The sequence below is a fragment of the Telopea speciosissima genome, chromosome 10 (assembly GCF_018873765.1).
Source record: "Telopea speciosissima isolate NSW1024214 ecotype Mountain lineage chromosome 10, Tspe_v1, whole genome shotgun sequence".
In the NCBI taxonomy this organism is placed as follows: Eukaryota; Viridiplantae; Streptophyta; class Magnoliopsida; order Proteales; family Proteaceae; genus Telopea; species Telopea speciosissima.
The window spans coordinates 21,503,419-21,524,447 of NC_057925.1; the positions used below are offsets into that span (position 1 = coordinate 21,503,419).

At 42.0% G+C, this 21,029-nt stretch overlaps 2 protein-coding genes across 3 annotated transcripts in view; both read left to right on the forward strand.

Moving 5' to 3' along the window:
- Window positions 1–21,029, forward strand: part of LOC122644111 (probable methyltransferase PMT7) — a 61,768-nt gene that overhangs the window by 31,713 nt on the left and 9,026 nt on the right. The window contains exon 2 of one of the 2 annotated variants that reach the window (XM_043837711.1): window positions 7,833–8,122. The exons of the other annotated variant lie outside the window; for it this stretch is intronic. The gene's annotated coding sequence lies outside the window, so the exon portion shown is untranslated. The remainder of the gene's footprint in view (window positions 1–7,832; window positions 8,123–21,029) is intronic. 2 annotated transcript variants of the gene reach the window in all.
- LOC122643424 (probable methyltransferase PMT21) lies at window positions 1,806–19,864 on the forward strand. The gene is made up of 4 exons (XM_043837046.1): window positions 1,806–1,996; window positions 7,833–8,082; window positions 14,762–15,067; window positions 19,598–19,864. Exons 1-4 carry the CDS (start codon window positions 1,806–1,808, stop codon window positions 19,862–19,864), a joined length of 1,014 nt encoding a protein of 337 aa, XP_043692981.1.

Genomic DNA, 21,029 nt, shown 5'->3' on the forward strand with positions numbered 1-21,029 from the left:
GCCTTCTTTTCCTGGTAGCTCCTTAATGGGAGGATCCCTACGGATGACTCTTTGATGGCGGTGGGTATTCCTTTGGCTTCCAAGTGTAACTGTTGGGGGAATCCAAGGGGGGAGACTACGGATCACTGCCTGGTTTCTGGCGGTACTACTTCCAAGGTGTGGAACTATTTTTCTAGAATTTTTGACATCCCTTTACTACCCTTACAGGATGTTAGAGGTCGGTTTTCTCTGTGGCAAGAGTCGGCTAGTTGCAGCAGTTTAAGTGCTTTCATCACTTGGATCCTTCCTTCATTGATATTTTGGGAGCTCTGGAAGGAGAGGAACAATAGAAGACATGGGGACAACAGGTGCACTGCTGGTTCAATTGTTGAGCGCATTAAAGGCTGGGTGAAAGAAGCACCGTTACCCGCCTTGGTGGGTCGGATGGCATCCTCTAGGGACAGCCTAATACTCCAGTGTTTTGGGCTTGTGTCTCAAACCCCCAAGTTGCGATGCCCTATTCCAGTTTACTGGTGTCCACCTTTCGCTTCTGTAAAGCTTAACGTGGATGGGGTGTGTAGGGGAAACCCAGGAATTGGTGGAGGTGGAGGGGTCATTAGGAATTCGAATGGTGTAGTTCTGGCAGCATTCGCTAACTTTTATGGTGTTTGCACAAACTCGATTGCTGAACTAAGAGCCTTGAGGGACAGTTTGCAGCTGTGCCAAGTTCTAGGTTGCCTTGATGTGGTGGTTAACTCGGACTCTGCTGCCACCGTTTGCATGGTTAACCATCAGAGGTGCAATCTTTGGAAGGGTTGGTACTGGTTCCGGGAGGTTTTGACCTTAGTCTCTTCTACTAGGGCTTCGGTGTCCTTTGCTTATCGTGAAAGCAACAGAGCGGCAGATTGGTTGGCTAACCTTGCTTGTGATTCTGGGTCTTCGATTACGTTCCATCAGGGCGGGCTGCCTAAGGGTAACTTCCTTGGTATGCTTCGAGAGGACAAGGCTGGCCTGCCTGTTCTTATGAAGTAGTTTTTCTGTGTTTTTGACATTTCTGTGGGATCGGAAGTGGCAGTTTTGAGTATGGACTATGGAGAGAGTGGATGTACTCCTGGGCTTGGGGTAAGGTGGTATATCCCCCCCTTATATTCTTTGATTTATTGATTGATTTTAATAAAGCTTTAGGGGCTGGCCCGGGTCCCAGGTAATATTCGGGTTAAAAAAAGGTCCCAGGTAATATTCGGGTTAAAAAATAAAAATAAAAAATAAAAAAAAACCTAACATGGTATCAGAGCATATTGTTCCTAGAGTTTGAAGGTGATAGAAGGTTGTTTGGAAGGCTAAGAGTTGGTTTCTTCCCTTGGTTGTTGTTGGAGTTTGAAGAAAAACCTAGGATATCTTCACAAATCAGTTTCTCCCTTGTTTGGAATCCAAATGGAGAGCAACCTAGTGCTCTAGTTTCGTTTGGAAGTCCTCTTTCTTCCAATTGTGTCATCTCAAGTCTCTTGGAAGCATCTAAGGGGCAGAAGTGCATTTCGTCCAAGACTGTTCTGCCAGTTTTTCCGCCAGCCTGTGTGCTTGATTGGAAATAGCTCTTCAATAGAGCTTTGTTTGGGGAATTTTTTGGGTTACTCAGTCTCGGTTTTTGGTAAGGAAAGTTTCTCCTTTTTACTCCACTGCTGTTTGATGATCGTGTGAGGTTTTACAAGCCTTCTCAAGTTTTTTTTTTTCATTGTTTTTCCCTATATTTGCCAGCTGTTTTTGAGACGAAGTTCTTTTGCTAGATAGGCTGTTGTTTGGACCTTCCATGTGTTTGATTTAAGGTCATGATGAGTGATGAAACTGTTGAAACAGCCGTACCTTTGATGGGTGACAAAAATGTTGAAACAGTCTTGCCTCCACCTATTTCATATGAGAACCCAAATATCCAACTTCCCATTGTCAAGCTTGACAACAACAATTACTTGGATTGGTCACGGTCTATGAAGCTGATTCTTCGGAGTCGAGGGAAGTTGGGGTACATATTTGGGAGCTTTAAGACTCCCCCCTCTACTGATCTAGGGTACCCCAAATGGGAAACTGAAAACTCCCTTGTGATGACTTGCCTTATTTTTTCGATGAAACCAGAGATTGGAAGAAGGTTTATGAGCAAGGAGACTGCCAAAGACATTTGGGATAGTGTTGCTCATATTTTTGATAGAGTGTGAGACTCTACAAAGGTTTATCAACTCCTCCAACATATTGTTAACTTGCGACAGGGTGATAAAAGTATCTCTGAATACTATAGAGATCTCCAGTTTTGTCCTATTGATAAGCCCAAAGTGCATCAGTTGTTTGAGAAGGAGAGGGTCTTGTTCCTTCTTAGAGGTCTTAATCCTGACTTTGAAACTTTAAGGGTGTAGATCCTTGGTCGACCGAGTCTTCCCTCACTGGAGGAGGTGTGTGGTTATCTATAGAGTGAGGAGACCCGTAGAGGTGCTATGGAGACCACTCCCATTGTTGAGCGCTCTGCTCTTGTTTCTTCCATTCCTCAGGACCGTACTCCCCCCACTAAGGGAGCTGGCAAGGGGAGATTCTCCTGTGACTATTATGGCAAGCCTGGGCACAATAAGGATTTTTGCTGGGATCTTCACGAGAAGCCACCCTCTATTTCATCTGGGGTCAAAAAGGACAGAAGAAGAATGAGCTGAGGGCCCATGTTGGAGTTCATGAGTCTGATTCATCCTCTCTCTCCAAGGAGGACATAGTTGCATTTCGCCGGATTATAGCCCACATGGATGGTTCCTCCTCTGCTACTACCACTACTTCCGCTGCTCTACAGGTCTCTACCTCCTCTGGCACCACTCCCTGGGTCATTGACTCAGGTGCCACTGATCATATGACCAGTAGGCATAGTGGTGTGACCAATGATATAACCCGAAAAATGGTTGCCTCGAATAGTAAGGAGACAAGTGCATGACCAGGCAAGAAAATTAGTCCCATTCAAATTTGTGGGTCCTGGCTGAAGAGTAGGGTGATGATGGGAGGTACCAAGACGAGGCTGATCACTACCTCTAGATCCACCCAATGATGAACTAGTACTCTCCATTATTTTGCTGAAGGAAAAAACACAAGAAGTGAATGAGAAATACCTTCACACAGGAAGAATATGGCATACCAGCAAGGCACGGGCAGAGAAAGAAAACCAGCAAGGCGGCAGCGAGCACAACAAGACAAATGGAAGGGTGCGGGGGCCTATGACAAGGCCGACAGAGATGCAAAGGGGCTTGCAGGGGCCGACAAGAGATGCAGAGGGGCCGGCAGGATCCTAACAAGGGACTTGGTGGAGCCGGATGACCTAGGTGGGAGGCAGAAGGCCTAGCAGGGGCAATGGAGCTCGACAGGGTGGCGCGAGAGGCCAGGAAGGCCTGGCGGTGGTAGTGCAAGGACTAGGGAGGCCTGGCAGTGGTACCATAAGGGCTAGAAGCCCTTAAATGGTTAGTGGTGCAGCAGCGGTGGCAGCAGCAATCATCGGTCAGCGGTTAGGTGAGGTGTCAGAGGTGGTTAGCATGGTAGGACATGCAAGGGAGCATGTTCAATCAACCATGCTTACCATTGGAGGCCGAAGCCTCAGCAGTGGCGGTGCGGGTGAAGAACTTCTTCGACGAAAAAGAAAAAATACCCAAAGGGAAGATTGGGCTCTGATACCAAGTTAAGAAGAAGATTTGGGAGAATAGATTGGCTTGTCAAGGAGACAAAGGCCCCACCTTTATTTTTAACTTCAGAATATTACAAATATGGAATGATTGACTCAATCCTTGTCTAGCACATTTAAAATGTGCACAATGAAACTAGACATTATAATGAATCTAATTACATTACATACTTCAACAAGAGAACCGCACCGGTAGGAGAACCAGTCTACAGTTCAACAAAGAAGAAGAATTCCTCTCATGTTTTAAAGGCTCCTCAATGTTAAAAAGAGAGAGAGAGAGAGAGAGAGAGAGAAAGAGCAGCAAGAGCTCTCCACGTTTGGAGGAAAGGGAAGAAGAAAATCTGGAAGACAGAAAGGAAGAGAAGGCAAACCGAGACTGAGAATGGAGGAAAAGGGAAGAAGGTAGAAGACTTCTGAAAACTTTTCCGCTAAACCATTCCTTGGACTTTGCGGCTGCTAGTTCTAAAAACTGCTGCTCCAGAGTGTTTCAAGACCTCCATGCACAGTTTGGCTTCTTCCATCCTGACCCAAAGAGCAAACGATTTTGGTGGCGAGGTGTTCTTGCTTGCAGCAACTGTGATGAGTGATCTCAGTCACAAAGTCCTATATGTTTTTCTGTGATAGAGGCAGCTGATCTGCCTTCTGCCTTTTGGATGCTACAAGGGGAAATCTTCAAGGCTGTGTTTTAATTGCAAGTGCAAATTTCAGGTTTGATTTATGCAACTCAGATTTGCTATTTTTTTTGAATCTGATTTGGGGGCCTAGTTGGTTTATCAAGTTCTTGTGCTAAGTGCAGATCCGATATTGGGAGTTTAAGATTATTATCATTAGAATATATTGCTGTGATTCGGTTAGATTTCTGGAAATTCAGATACAAGTTCATGGATGAATGAACTGTGTGACTGTCGAGGATAGAATCTGTCCAACGATCGGAGAACAAGTATATCTCATTATGGCGAATGAATTTAGACCCCAAATTTGGTATGCACGTGGAGGACTTTGAGATAGATGACTGTACCAAATTGAGGATCCATCCAACTTCGTTTAGTATGCCTACTTAATACAAACTCGGGTCTGATCTGCTGTCGGGACAGAATCTGACCTTGAAGTTGAGGAAGTTAGAAACCTGACTTAGACTTGGAGTCTGGACTTGAAATTTGGTGTGTAAGGTCATTTTTTAGTATAGCTTAATCCTGGAAAAGGGGGGATTTGTTTGAATTTAGGAAGTGGTAGTTCTTACATCGTTTTTCTATTGTGTGCAGATTTTGACAGAATCTATACACCAGATTGAGTCATATGAAATAATAATGAAAATTGGGAATTTGGATCTGGTTTTTGGAGGAGTTCATGACTTAAGGGTTAGTTAATGACTTTTAAATTTGGGAATCTCAGGAAATTTCTAAGTAGGAGAAACTTTGGTTTTTTCCGGACTGTTTACCAATAAACCTTGTCAAGAGGGAAAACTGACAATGTAACATAATATGGAAATTGGGGGTATAAGTGTAACTCACTAAATTACCATATTGAACAGAGTATCTGAGGATCATTACATGTGTATAAAGGTAATACTTGTGCGATAGGATCGTCGATGGAATCAACGTTTAGGCATCGCCGAGGTAAGTGGAACTTAGCATGACTATATCTATGTAGGCTTGTGTAATTTCACATGTGGTGGTATGTTTGTATCATGATTGTATTAATTGATGAGATTTCATTCATGGAATATTTGAGCATGTGTATTATGTGAATGGAATGATATGTTGGAATGTGAACTGTTATTACATGGTATTGAACTTGACTGCAACCCTATCCAACAGGGGGTTATGTGTTGGATTTCAGCCCCGTGTACAGGGTGTCAGTAAGGAATGATGTGATCACCCGCCTCGCCCACAAGGTGTGTTATGTGCCTCGCCTAGACGCAAGATGCCTCGATTGACCAACGGGATGCGCTACCTGGAGTGGTAGTGCGAGATACCTGCTAGCCATGGGATGATCCATCTGTGATGGAAGTATGTAGCCTCGCCTACCCCGTGAGATGCCCCGATTAGCCACAGGATGCTCCATTTGTGATGAAAGTATGTAGCCTCGCCTAGCCCACAAGATGCTCCGCTTAGCCACAGGATGCTCTATCTGGCATGGAAGTATGTGCTGCCCAGCCCACTGTAAAGGTTGGTTGGTTGTGTGTTTTCTAAGGATGCCTCACTCATGTGTATGTGCTGTGGCAGTCAGTGATACCTATAATTTTCTGGACTTGATGGATGAAATATGTTTTTGCATGATTTACAGGGTGTTGATGTACTTGCCGTATGCAATATGGATATATTCTGTTCTATCTTATTGAGCTTTGCACCTCATTTTGTCATTTTCCTTACAGATTAGTAAAGGAGGTTAACATAGCTCAGATGGAATTTCTGTTTAGCAGACAGTGATATTATTAGATGACTTTATTTTATTATATTTCAGTAGTTTAAGTCCTAGGATTGGAACAGATGTAATAATTTAATCAGTTTGGTTTTTTAATTGTCACCACAGTTTGGTAGTTACCTTTAATTTGTTAAGGGGTCAATTGTTGACTTTTGAGGTTACTTTGTTTTTGAGAATTCTTTAATATTGGAGTTTTTATTTTGAAAAATTATTGTCCGAGTTTTTTAGAGTGTGTTGGGAAGATCAAAGTCTTAGGATCATAACCCTAACGGGGTTGGGTCATGACAGAATGCAGGTAGAGATTAGATGTATTGAAGTTAAAACTTGAATTTGTACAAGTTACATCTAAGAGATAAGGTAATGCAGATCCGGTTGAAAAAGAAGCCTAGCTTTGGTAATAGATGGGTTTGAGATATAGTTTTAGTAATTTTAGGCCAAACCTTAGGTGTACAGGGATGAAATGTAAAGGCCAAAACTTAAGTGTAAACGGGGGCACGAAAATTACTATTTATTGGTTAGTTGTGGCCCCCATATCTAGAGTTTTATGAATGTTAGTCTAAGTTGGTTTCTATATTAAGAGTCCTTTTCTTGTTAGTAAAGTTAGTATGTGTTGATCTCTAAGAGTCCTAATGTTAGAAATATTAGGCTAGTATAAGTCCTAATCGAGTAAGTATTTTGATTTCTTTTTCTATAAATATTTAACAACCACCCTTATAATGGATTTGAGTTAATGGATATGTTTTGAATATTTTGGTAATTGTTTTGTTGCTTGTGTGTTGTCTTTCTCCGTCCTATTGAGCTGGCTTAAATTTCAGGTCAGTAATCGTCTCTCTCTCTCTCTCCTTCTGTTTCCTATTTTATCTCCTAATAGTTCTCTCTGCAGATCTGGTATTTCTTATTCAGACCAGATCTTATCCTAGAACTTCTCTCTCCCTTAGATCTATTGACACCCTCCTCTCCTCCGCTAAGATCATCAATTTCAATCGTTAATGTTATTTTCTTTCTTACAAAGAAAGAAAATAAATTTTGACAATTAGATCTGTGATCAGATTTGATCCATATTTAGCCACCAGATTGGAATCCTCTTAATATATTTTCCAGATTATTCCTTTGTGGGCCCATTACCCGCAGGAAATCTAATTGGTCTGCATCACTACGATCAAAGTGGAAGGGAATGAAGTGGTGTTCTTAATGGTAGGTAGACTAGACAGAGTTTATGATGGAGGAAATTAGGGGGAAGGGTATCTGGTGTTTGATACTGTAGGAATTTTTTTAATGAACAATTGTGTGGTTAAGCCTTTTTCCAACTAAATGGAGTCTGCCAAATGGATCTTGTTTTGCCATTCAACGCTACTCAAAGTGTACTGTTGTCAACCCTAATCCATGCATGCCTTTTCTCACTACTTCTCCCAAAGTCATTTTAGGCCTTTCTCTTGCTCTTCAGCTCCTCCAATTTGAATCATGTCAGTCCTCTTTCATATCACCAACACTTAGTTGGATTATATATTATTTCTAACAGCTGGATACCTTGCTGCTTTTTTAACATGTAAAATGCATCATTGGCTTCTACATCTAAGATATGATATGTTGCAACTATTAGTTTCTAAGATATGATATGTTGCCTATTAGTTTCCCTTATATGAGACAGTTGACTACTCTTGGCTTTTAAGCGTACCTCCAAGTGTTTTTGTTTAGTTCTTAAATTTTTTTTTTCTGGATGCTGTTGTGAATGCAGATTAGGAAATATGACAACTAATGAGACTGGTGATCTCCGTTCAGCTGGGGTATTTCAAGTTCTTGATGTTGGTTGTGGGGTTGCCAGTTTCTCAGCTTATCTACTTCCAATGGACATACAAACGATGTCCTTTGCTCCAAAAGATGTCCATGAGAATCAGATTCAGTTTGCATTAGAGCGTGGAATTGGTGCAATGATTTCTGGATTAGCCACAAAGCAGCTACCATTTCCCTCTAATTCATTTGAAATGGTCCACTGTTCACGGTGTTGTGTTGACTGGCATGAGAATGGTAAAATTTTTCCATCCCTACTATGTGGTTGTGGGAAAGATTTGCTTGTGTTAGGCACTTAGGCCCATAATTCTCAATTTATCATTCACATGCTGCATTTATCATTCTATTTTTATGATTTTTTTAAAGCAAGAGCAATAGGTGGTGTGAACATGCTGAGATATCATGCTGGACTAATTCATTGTATCAAATGCTAAAATTGACTATTAAGCACCACATCCTATTTGTAATGATGGTTAACAAACTGAAAAACAGTATCTGGATCAATAGTAAATTAATATAATTTTTGGGAAAAGGTTCTCTGAGCCACTGGTGTAGGGTACACCAGCATTTCTGTATCTTTCTCTTTCTTCCTCGTGTGAAAAGTCCTCACTGCCCTCCAATGTACGATACCATTTTACTGCACCTCATAGGTGGGCTTCTCTATGCCGCTTGCTCAGAGAACCCCTCCCATTATTTTTTTTATGTGGATCTAGTCTTGCCTATAGTCATGGTTCCTCATACGGGACTGAATCCATTTCATGAATAATTATACCTTCTATATCTTTAGTTATTAACTTTTTATCTTATGGCCATTGAATTTGAAGCCCTCCTATTTTATCCAGTTTATATTCTCTATTAGTGCAGAATCTAATGGACCCAACTGCTCTATAATGGCTTGGTCATAAAGTGACAGTGGGGTGCATTTCATATTTGTATGATTTGGTCAGTTGATTAGTGGGTGTGTATGGAGCATGGAACCAAATCTCGGTTTCACAGGAGTCTGAGACGAGATGGCCTGGGAGTTCAAATAATACCAGGTTTTGACCTGTTTCTGTAGTTTCAGTCGAAACTTGATTGAATCGGGTCCATATATTACTAAGTTCCGATTGAAACTTTCATATTTCGCAAGGTTTTGACAGAGAGCAAGATGTTTCGGTGGTTTCGACTAGGGGAGGCTGTTTTTAGCCCAAAACTTCGCATTTCTTCGCACAACTTCGACGAATCCTGCATCTACAAGCTGTATCAAGCATCCTAGAAGAGTGTTTGAACCTTCAATCTCAAAGGTAGTAATGTTCTCTTCCCAAAAATCAATTTTTTGTACAATACATGGTATAATTCTATCAAATTTATATGTTAGCTACAATAGTCCGATCTACAACTCTACAAAGCTGGATTTTTTTTGGGTAGGTGAATTATTTTTTTAATTTTCTGTTTTACAAAAACTATTTTCCTACAACATATTTTTTTAAAAATTTTGTCTTATATATGATGGATAGACACCAATTTAATATATGTTAGACACCATTGGCCGATCCACGAGCTGAATACAACTAAAAACTATTTTCTGATTGGGTGCTAAGAGACTTGAGGACTTGGTCTATGTGTACTATAATGTGAGATTGAGAGAGGATCACATACGACTTGGTATGGAACACAATACAAGCCCAATCGAGTTGGCATAAATATTCCAAGTGGATGAAGATGAAGAGGGTCTCCTTTATGAGTGGGTTAGGGATCGAGGTGAGCCTTTATTAGATGAGGCTAGGGGTCAGCCCAACAGCGTGCTTGCATCACAAATGGGTGCTAATGTTGATGAGTATATGACAGCAGAGGGCAGAGTTCATTTGCAGACCCCATGTCCAATCGAGCCTTACCCTGGTAGTAGTGGAGCTGATGATGATGAGTGGTCACATTCCTCGGATGCCATTCAACCACCTACCCAGACTTAAGGCCATGATGGTGATGATGATGATGCTGATGATGATGGTGGTGGTGATGGTGGTGATACTGGTGGGTATTATGATGATAATGCCAGATTAGCATCCTTATGTGATGAGAAGGACTAGATGATTCAGGAGTCAATAGGAGATCCAGAGCCAGATCCATAGTGATTCACAGGGGAGACTCAGTTTACTCATGCAACACAAGATGAGGATCATGGTGTACCTACCTTGAGAGGTTACAGTCGACATCCTCGCAAGCATAGACTTGGACCTACTGATGAGGCATTTGGGACTGGGATGGATATATCGAACTTTTCTGGCACTATGGAAGCCATGAGTTTGGGGGAGATTAGAGTATCTGGGCATTGGTGAGCACCATTCTTCATGGTAGAGACCCCTAGGCCAGCACAAAATCATGATAGTGGCTTTTAGAGCGTCGGATCAGCATTATATGCTGGGTATGGACCATATAGTGGATATGCTGGTGGACCATCTTTCGAGAGCACCACTTCATTTGGATATGGGAGTAGCCATAATGCATCTTCTGCTACATATGGATATGGGGATGGCTGAGGTGTTGGGTCATCTTTTGTCGACAGTATCTTCAGGTATCCAACCCAGCCATGTGTGCCGGCTCCACCTCCTTACAGTCTCGATGAACCCTTCGCTAGATTGGGATATCTCAGACAAGTTGATGATGTGGCTTATAGATGAGCAATTATGGACTATCAGAACAATTGGGCCCAAAACATGTGAAGGGATACATATGTGTTGCATTCAGAGGAATGGCTCTGACATCTTCATTGGTATGCAGCTCATACATTAGACCCACCAAGAAACTCCTCTTGGAATTGAGTGAGTGTTGTATAATTTATGTTTTATTTGGTTAAGATGAATTATTTAATTTCAAGTGCTTTAAGTATATGTGAACTTCATATGGCTAATGTACACTATAGTGTACATTAGTAAACTTGGGTCAATAACCACAAGTACCTTTTTTTTTTTGTGAAAATAGTTCATGCATTGTGTTAAGAATGTCAAAAATAGGCTGTATAAAAAATCCAGAGAGAAAAAAGCATATGTGGGCCTCGAAACCACCAACTCGAGTTGGCTGGGAAAAAATACCTGGTTTCGACCAGATTCGACCAAATCTCAGTTTCTGGCTGATCAAAACCATGGTCGAAACCGAGATTTAGAACCTTGGTATGGAGGAAAAGGTAATTGGTAGACTCCCCACCCCTATTCCATATCACCAACCAAATTGCAAGCTTTGTATTGTAGGGTCTCTACCCAATCCATATCTCCAGCCATATGCTTTTATCTGTGGAGAAACAACAGCCCCTCGATTCTGCATATTGAAAATGATTATGAGACTTGTAATACATTTTAACAGTAAAGAGATCTTTTCTATCTTCATTCCACCAAAGGACATTCCATTTTTTTTCCCTGTAATAAAGGACATTCCATTTAGAGTAGCTCAGATGTCATTGAGTCTGTTAAGGGGAGCTAATGTTAATATTAATCTCTTAGTCAAGGAGTTACTTTTGAGATGGGGTGCGTACTCACATTAGTGTTCTCTCAGTAATGATTTATTGGAAGCTTCTTAATGGGGATCAAGTGATATGGTCAGGGAAGTATGAAATTTTCTCTCTCCACACAACTTTTATCCCCTACAATAAAAATTTAGAAGTTAATTTTGATGAAGACTGGTGAATTATCTTTGGAAGGTCATAAATCCCCTTCCAGCATGTATATATCCCATATAGAAGATTCTGGGTGATAATATCAGCTGATGTTGTGGAACTGTATTTGGATGTCGATGTTCTGATGCAGGGAGATTTGCAAAACCTGTGGATAATGGTCCCAACTAAAAATATAAACATAACTTTAGCAAATTAAAAAAGGAACAGAAAGAGAGAAGAGGCCTTTTAATTATCAACAAAGCTATGGTTGGACCATCAGACCACTTTTAAGACAACCATTCCCTTAATAATTACCAAAAATCAAACCACTGCATTTACAATATGTTCGTTACAAGGCCTTGTATAGGTAATTAAAGACCCATAACTGTTGATTATATGGGCCAGACTACCGTGGGGGGTATTCTGGACCTTTTTTACTGTTTTATTTTTTATTTCTATTATGTGGGTTTAGTCCCACATTGCTCACATGTAATTCTGTCTTCTATTTTCAATAATATAAATACAGGCTTGGGGGTGATCATTTTTTTGGTGAATAAGTATATATTACCAAACCCCAGAAGGGGGCCGGAAAGAGAAAAAAAAAAAAAAAGGGGGGGGGGGGGAGAATGTACAATGAGAGGAGGGGGGGAGAAAAGACAGACTAGGGTCAAGTCCTCCTTAAACTGAAAGGGGACTGCAACATACTGCTATCCAGACCCCAGGTAACAACAATGTGCCTGTTCCTTGGGGTATCCATGAGGGACCGTTGAGGAATGGTGCTGATCTTAGAGGAAACTTCGAAGGAGATGTCTTTCCAAATCAAGTCGAAAGATCTAGATTTGGAAGTCCATCTCCTAAGATTCCTCTCCATCCAAATATGATGGACAACAGAGCCAAAAACAAGTTTCCCAATACTGTCACAGATGGTGCTGCCTTTAAAAGCTTTGGTCAGCCAGATGCATTCTTGGTCAAAAGGAAGGTGTCTCCTGCTTCGGTACCAGATGGCAGAGAGGCCTTTTTTCCAGATTGTAGAAGAAAAGGGGCAAGCAAAGAAGAGATGGGCAGTGTCCTCAAAACCATTCCAGCAAAAGGTGCAAGAGGGGTGGACAGGGATGTGGCGGTGCAGTAAAAAAGGTTGGGTAGGAAGGAAAAGGTGAAGCGATCTCCAGGCTGTAAGGCTATGGCAGGGGATGGAGCCTTTGAACCAGACTAGGTTGTGCCAAGGAACGGGGGCGGAAGGGTTGCGGACAAAGTTCCAGGCTGATCTAGTGGTGAAATTGCCAGAGGGGGAGAGAAGCCAAATTACCTTATCCACAAGGGTAGGAGAGGTAGGGTGAATGGGGGGGAGGGTAGGCCAGATCTGGGAAAGGACAGGGGGAAGGGGAGAAGGAGGGGACCAGGAACCAAGGTAGATGATGAGAGACAGGAGGGCAGATTTGGGGATATCAAAAGAGTAGACAGCTCTAGGGCCAAAGACATTGTAAAGAATGCCTAAGGGATGCCAGGGGTCAAGCCAAAGGGAAGTAGAGAAGCCATTAGCAATGGCGGTGGTGGTGGCTGTAAGGGCAAGAGTCCGAAGAAGGAGGATCTTACGCCAAACCCAAGACGCGTCAGGGCGTAAAGGAGCAGTCCAAATGGAATCATTCTTGAGAAGGTGGGAGTAGGCCCAGTTGACCCAGATGGAATCATGCTTGGAAGAGATTTTCCAAATGAGCTTGAGGATTCCTGCTTTGTTGGAGTCATGAATGTGGCGAATACCTAAGCCTCCTTCTGCCTTGGGAAGACAAATGGATTTCCAGCTGATAGGATGCAGGAATTTTAAGGTTTCTTTCCCTTTCCAAAGGAAAGCACAGAAAATGTTCTCAATGGCTTTGATGGTGGCTTTAGGGATGGCAAAGATGCCACACCAATAAATGTATGAAGATTGGAGGACCGATCTGATACATTCAAGCCTACCCGCATAGGATAATAGTCTGCCTTTCCAGAGCTGAAGGCACTTGCGGATATTATCAAGCTTGGGGGTGATCATTAATCATCCAAGCATTCTCTCATATTCTGTTTTGTTAACATGGCATCAGAGCCAAATTCTTTGATCTAGGTTTTCAAAACCTCCCCCTCCATTGTTCTTCTCTTCTCCTCTCTTCTCTTCTATCGTTTCCCCTTGCTTCTCTCCATCCCTTTTAGGGCAGTTCTAATGAGGTGATCTTCTGATCTAGATGCTGCCCTTCATCACACCTCATTCATCAATGCTCTAAACACAACTTGAGATCGATAGCTGCAGAATTCCTTCTCTGCGATTTTTTGGATTTCTCCTCTTCTTGAAGATTGAGCCTCTATTACCCTAAGGATTGTTTCTACCTATTGGAGATCTATATTAGCAACCTTGGACAGCAACTATCAAAGGTCTACACCAACAATTGAAGACAATTCCCTAAATCAATCTCACTTTCAGGGTTTTTTTCAAAACCCTAACTTTAGTCGATTTTAGGGTTACAAGGTTCAGAACTTGCTGATTTTTTAAGGGAGTGTTCCTTCAACCTAAAAGAGCACTCAACATTAATATCAGCCCATTTCAGATTTTTTGAAGACCCCTAATCCCAATCGATCTCCACTTTCAGGGTTTTTTTCAAAACCCTGAACTTTATCGATTTTGGGGATTGGGGCGGTTTGCTACTGATATTTTTTTCAAGCTTGTTGCTGCTGCCAAGGGGGTTTCTAGACCTAATATTCAGCTCCTACTTCTGGATTTTTTTTGGCAAAGTTTCACCATCATCATGCCAGACTCTGATATGACCACGGCTACTTCTGGAGGAGATGGTCAGTCCAGGACTGAATTCCTCCCTTATGCTGCCTCCATTAAACTTGATGGCACCAATTATCTCATGTGGGCCAGATCTCTCTCTTTGACTGTGGCTGGAAGAGGACTCAGTGGCCATCTTAATGACACCTCTAAACAGCCCACTGAAGAGGGCCCCTCTCAAGCTCGATTGAATGCCAATGATGCTATGATCATGTCCTTTGTTCTGACCTCCATGCCTCAAGAACTCTCCAGCCAATACCTTCTCCTTGACACAACCGCACAGATATGGGCTGCTGCTCAGGGAACTTATGGACAATTGGGGAATGATGCATAAGTTTATGACTTCCAGAAGACACTCCATACCACTACTCAGAAGGAGTTGTCAGTCACCAAGTACTATGCTGTCCTCAAGAGCTTATAGCAACAATTGGATCACTATGCTCGATTTCAGCCCTCTACACCTGACGACATTACTTCCTATTCCAAGTTTGTGAACCAGTTTCGGGTTTATGATTTTTTGGCTGGTCGTAAGGCTGAATATGATCCAATTCGGGTGCAAGTTCTTGGTAGGATTCCTTTCCCAACATTGGAGCAGGCTTTTTCTTATGTTCACACTGAAGAGACACGTCGGGCTGCTATGATGTCGACTCCTACTGTTGAGAGATCAGCCCTACAGGCTGTTGGTTCCAACTCCTCTACTGCTTCTGAGAGTAGTGCTTCTACTGCTGCTGCTCCTGCAAGAGAGCCAATCAAGTGTGTTTGCAACAAACCCTATCACACTAAGGCTCAGTGCTGGAAATTACATGGGAAGCCCGCTGATTTTGAGACCAAACGTGGTCGTGGTAAACCTCAAGGCAAGGCTAATTACACTGAAAGTGTAACTACAGCCCCTACTACTGAACCGATTTTCTCTCAGGAAGAATTTTAGGCTCTCTGGCGTATGTTATAGACTCCCGTTGCCTCTACTACATCTACTGCCAGTTATTCCACACCATCAAGTTTTCATTTTGCTCGTTCAGGTATTTCCTTTGCTGGTCATTGTGCATCGGTTGTCTCCACTCCATAAATCATCGACTCCGGTGCCACTAATCACATGACAGGTTCTTCTAGCCTTTTTCATATCTATTCCCCTACTTCTGGAAGGGATAAGGTTAAAATAGCTGATGGGTTCCTCTCATCCATTTCTAGGAAAGGATCCAGTAGTTGTTCCCCTTCTCTTACCTTGTCTTCTATGTTGCATATTCCCAATTTCACTACTAACCTTCTATTTATTAGTAGTATTACAAAACATCTGAATTGTATAGTGACATTTTTTCCATCTCATTGTGTCTTTCAGGATCTGGACTCGGGGAAGACGATTGGATCGGGTAAAGTGCATGGTGGATTGTACCTGCTTGATGGTGACCCTCTTGTTACATAGGCTTTACTTTCTCAGCTATGTCAGCCTGCATCATTCTCCTCTGAAATACACCGATGGCATTCTCGACTAGGATACCCCCCCTTAGGAACTTTGTCACGTTTATTTCCAGCATTAATAAACAATTTTAATAAGGAAGATTTTTTTGTGAGCCTAGTGTTTTGGCCAAACAGACACGTTCAAACTATCCTATTTCTAATAAAAGGTCTTCTTCCTTATTTCAATTGGTTCATACTGATGTGTGGTGTCCTAGTCGAAAAACTTCTCTCTCTAGTTATAGGTGGTATGTCACTTTTATAGATTGCTATTCCCGATTCACATAGGTCTACCTGATGCACACAAAAACTGATTTAGCACTTTCACACGATGGTCCAGACCCAATTTAATGCCACTCTCAAAGTCTTGAGAAGTGACAATGGGACAGAGTATATAGAAGGTCAGATCCAAAGATACCTTGCTGCCCATGGGATTTTACATCAGACCAGCTGTGTTGATACTCCAGCCCAGAATGGTGTAGCTGAAAGGAAAAACCGCCATCTGTTGGAGGTGGCCAGAGCACTTATGTTTGCTCGACATGTTCCTTCTTTTTATTAGGGAGATGTTGTCCTCACTGCGGCCTATTTGATTAATCGGCTGCCCAATCGGGTTCTTAACTCCAAGGCCCCTGTCGAGCTCTTGCTTGGCTCTTCCTCTTTTATTGTTCCCCCTAGGGTATTTGGCTACGTTTGCTATGCCAGGGATACTAGGTCCCCTGGTAAACTTGAACCCCGTAGTCTCCGATGCATTTTTTTAGGGTACTCTGCCACCCAGAAGGGGTACAAGTGCTATTATCCTCCTGCCAGACATACATTAGTCAGTATGGATGTGGTTTTTCATGAGACTGTGTAATGTAGTCCTAGATAGGTAGGAGACCTACTAGGAGCCAAACAACAGGATCAAATAACAAAAGGGGCTGCTGGTTCGAATGGACAGCACTAGGATTTAGGTCAATTCCTAGGGGTAGGGTAGGATAATGGGAATATAGTTTATACGATTAAACTAGGCAGGTTTTAGGGAGTTTAGAAAGCTAGATTTGGTTAGGTATAAATGAGAATTCAAAATTTCAGAAATTAGGGTTAGGGTTTCAGGTTTTAGGTTTTAGAAATTAGGTTAAATTTAGGGTTTTGAAAGACAAATAGGGGCAGCAGCTTGGGTCGAGTGTAGGGGGTGTTAAGGAGAGGTTGTGGTTTGAATTTGAAGTAATTCTAATGGTTAAATATGGCCGGGCAACAAGATCTAGGGTTTAATGGAGTTAGGGTTTATGGGATTCAAACCATACATAAAGGGGATCGATTGGGGGAAAGGATTAGAGGGTTAGAAGAAGAAATTGGGTGTCAAACTTACTGGAGATTCCATTGGCAGCAGCTTGAACAGATGTGAAGGATAGAACCACCTTCGAATTGAAGAAGATCCTCCTAGCCGTCACGGCGTAAGGAGTCAACCGGATTCCACCAGTCCCTTTCCACCTTGATAGAACCACAAAGATGCACACTAACAAGGAGCAACACTCAACAGAGCAGGGCAGCAGCAATGGCAGCAAACAAAAGCTTTTCATTAATCAAATTCGTGTTCAAGGCTTTGCCCCTTGACAACCTTGTATAAAAGACTCGAAAATAGACTTCTACTCTAAAAAGGAAAGGCCTAACCCAATCCTTAACCTATTAGGTAACTTAAACTGACTAGGGAACTAAAATACTAAAAGAAATAGACTCAAAACCTGACTGGACTTATAGAATCCTAAACCAGCCTAACTTACATCAAATGACCACTTAAGTTGTCACATGACCACTTAAACAAGTCACATGATCACTTAAGTGATCACATGACCACTAATTACATAAAAATCAAAACTAAGGAATTAAAACAGCTAATCCCGTATGCAACCTAATTACGCATATTTTAGGCCCATAAAAGTGGCCTATTACATAGAAAACCTATGGGATCAAAGGCCCAACATACAAATAACCCAACCCTAGATTTATTTCTAAAGAAATAAGCCTATTTCGGTAACGAATCTGCATCAACTCTCCCCAACTTGAAAAAATTCGTCCTCGAATTTTGCAGTGACGAGGGGGAAACAACATATGAGTAGTAGCTTCAACCATTCCCAAACAAAAGTCTGGTGATGCAGGAACATGAGGGATGAAATCTTCAAGGCGTGAAGCTTTCTCTTCAAAGAACCATGTTGGCATAACAAACTTTATGTGTTCGATCTCTGAATCACCCGTGAATGCCCTATCCATAGAGTGTTCAGTGTTAATAGCCTTCTTAGACACCAGCTCCATCTCTTCATCTTCCACTGTATCAGCCTTATCTACATTGGTTTCTTCGACATAGACCACTTTAGTAGGATCTTCTATATGTTGATTTTCCATCTTTGAAGCTATAGGAGTGGTCTCTTTCTTTTCATCACAATTCACTGTCACTTCAGATTTATTTTCAACTTCTCCTTTGACAATGAAAATATGTATTCTCTATACCTGTCTGTGTCTTCTCTGTAACCTCTGAGTCTATCCCTATGACCTCTGGCAAGGGTGACTCTTTGTTCTCCCAATTGTTGCAACCTATCCAGGATGGCTTCAATTGCAGCCCTTTGTTCAACAGCAAATTTCTGGAACAATTCCAACATAGCAGCCATAGGATCTGCTGATGGATTTACTACTTGATTACCATGCTGATCCATGGCTCTGATACCACTTAATGTAGTCCTAAATAGGTAGGAGACCTACTAGGAGCCAAACAACAGGATCAAATAACAAAAGGGACTGCTGGTTCGAATGGACAGCACTAGGATTTAGGTCAATTCCTAGGGTTAGGGTAGGATAATGGGAATATAGTTTATACGATTAAACTAGGCAGGTTTTGGGGAGTTTAGAAAGCTAGGTTTTGTTAGGTTTAGAGCAGAATTCAAAATTCCAGAAATTAGGGTTATGGTTTCAGGTTTTGGGTTTTAGTAATTAAGTCAAATTTAGGGTTTTGGAAGACAAATAGGGGCAGCAGCTTGGGTCGAGTGTAGGGGGTGTTAAGGAGAAGCTGTGGTTTGAATTTAAAGTAATTCTAATGGTTAAATATGGCTGGGCAGCAAGATCTACGGTTTAAGGGAGTTAGGGTTTATGGGATTCAAACCACACATAAAGAGGATCGATTGGGGGAAAGGATTAGAGGGTTAGAAGAAGAAATTGGGTGTCAAACTTACTGGAGATTCCACTGGTAACAGCTTGAACAGATGTGAAGGATAGAACCACCTTCGAATTGAAGAAGATCCTCCCAGCCGTCACGGTGTAAGGAGTCAACCAAATTCCACCAATCCCTTTCCACCTTGATAGAACCACAAGGATGCACACTCACAAGGAGCAACACTCAATAAAGCAGGGCAGCAGCAATGGCAGCAAACAAAAGCTTTTCATTAATCAAATTCGTGTTCAAGGCTTTGCCCCCTTACAACCTTATATGAAAGACTCGAAAATAGACTTCTACTCTAAAAATGAAAGGCCTAACCCAATCCTTAACCTATTAGGTAACTTAAACTGACTAGGAAACTAAAATACTAAAAGAAATAGGCTCAAAACCTGGCTGGACATATAGAATCCTAATCCAGCCCAACTTACATCACATGACCACTAATTACATAAAATTCAAAACTAAGGAATTGTATGCAACCTAATTACCCATATTTTAGGCCCATAAAAGTGGCCTATTACATAGAAAACCCATGGAATCAATGGCCCAACATACATATAACCCAACCCTAGACTTATTTCTAAAGAAATAAGCCCATTTCGATGATGAATCTGCATCACTGTGTCTTATTATTTGTCCCCATCTCTTCAGGGGGAGAGTGTTAGTGAGGATGTGCTAACCATAGAACCTCCCCTACAGTCTGTTTACAATGAGTCTGTCCCTATTCCTTCTACTCCTAGTCCTCCCTTTGCTTCAGGGGGAGAGGTTCCTGTACAGGAGGAGACCATCCCAGATGATGTTATTGACATTCCTACTCAAGGGGAGCAGACTCCAGTCCAGAAAACCATTAGTGACTTTCAATGGAGGATTAATGAATCTAATTTGCAGACTTATACAAGGAAACAGAAGCAGCTTTAATCAACTCTAGCACCAGTACCCATCCAATTACCGAACCTGGTTCCAGAACCTGCCTCTCCACCTGGTAATACTTTTTCTCCTGATTTACCTAATTGTTATTCGCAAGGGTGTCAGGGCTTGCACTAAGCATCCTATATCCCATGTTGTTTCTTTTGACTCCCTTTCTCCATCCTTTCATGCTTTTGTTTCTTTTCTTTCTTTTGTTCGTATTCCTAACAATTGGCAGGAAGCTCTATCAGATGGAAAGTGGAAGGCAACAATGACGGAAGAAATGGAAGCCCTGAAAAAAATAGCACATGGGAGCTTGTGACTCTTCCATCTGGGAAGAGAACTGTTGGATGTAAGTGGGTGTTTATAGTGAAACAGAAGGTGGATGGCACTGTGGATAGGTATAAGGCATGACTCGTGGCAAAGGGGTTCACCCAGACATACGGCATTGACTACCAGGAGACCTTTGCCTCTGTTGCAAAGCTGAATACTGTTCGGGTTTTGCTATCCTGTGCAGCCAATCTTGGATGGGAATTGCAACAGTTGGATGTGAAGAATGCTTTCCTCAACGGAGAGCTGGATGAGGAGGTGTATATGGACATTCCACCAGGGTTCTCTTGTGACAAAAACCAAGGTAAGGTGTGTAAATTGAAGCGTGCATTTTATGGGCTGAAGCAGTCACCTCAAGCATGGTTTGGCCAGTTTCACAAGGCCATGATTTCTGTGGGTTATAAACAGAGTAAGGCTGATCACTCTCTTTATAAAGAGGGTTGGTGGAAAACTCACTGTTCTTATAGTCTACGTTGATGACATAGTGGTCACTGGAAATGATGGTGATGAGATCAGTCGATTGAAGTCCTTTCTTGGCCAGGAGTTTGAGATTAAAGATCTAGGAAAGCTACGGTTCTTTCTTGGGATTGAGGTTGCCAGATCTTCTAAAGGCATTTTTCTCTCCCAAAGGAAGTATGTCTTAGATTTATTGGTTGAAACTGGTTTGTTAGGATGTCACCCTTCAGATACTCCTATGGATGCTACTGTTTGTCTCAAGGAAAAAGAGGGTGAACCTGTTGATAAAGGCCAGTACCAAAGACTAGTGGGGAAGTAGATTTATCTCTCACACACACGTCCGGATATTGCTGTTGCTGTGAGTACTGTGAGTCAGTTTATGCATGATCCC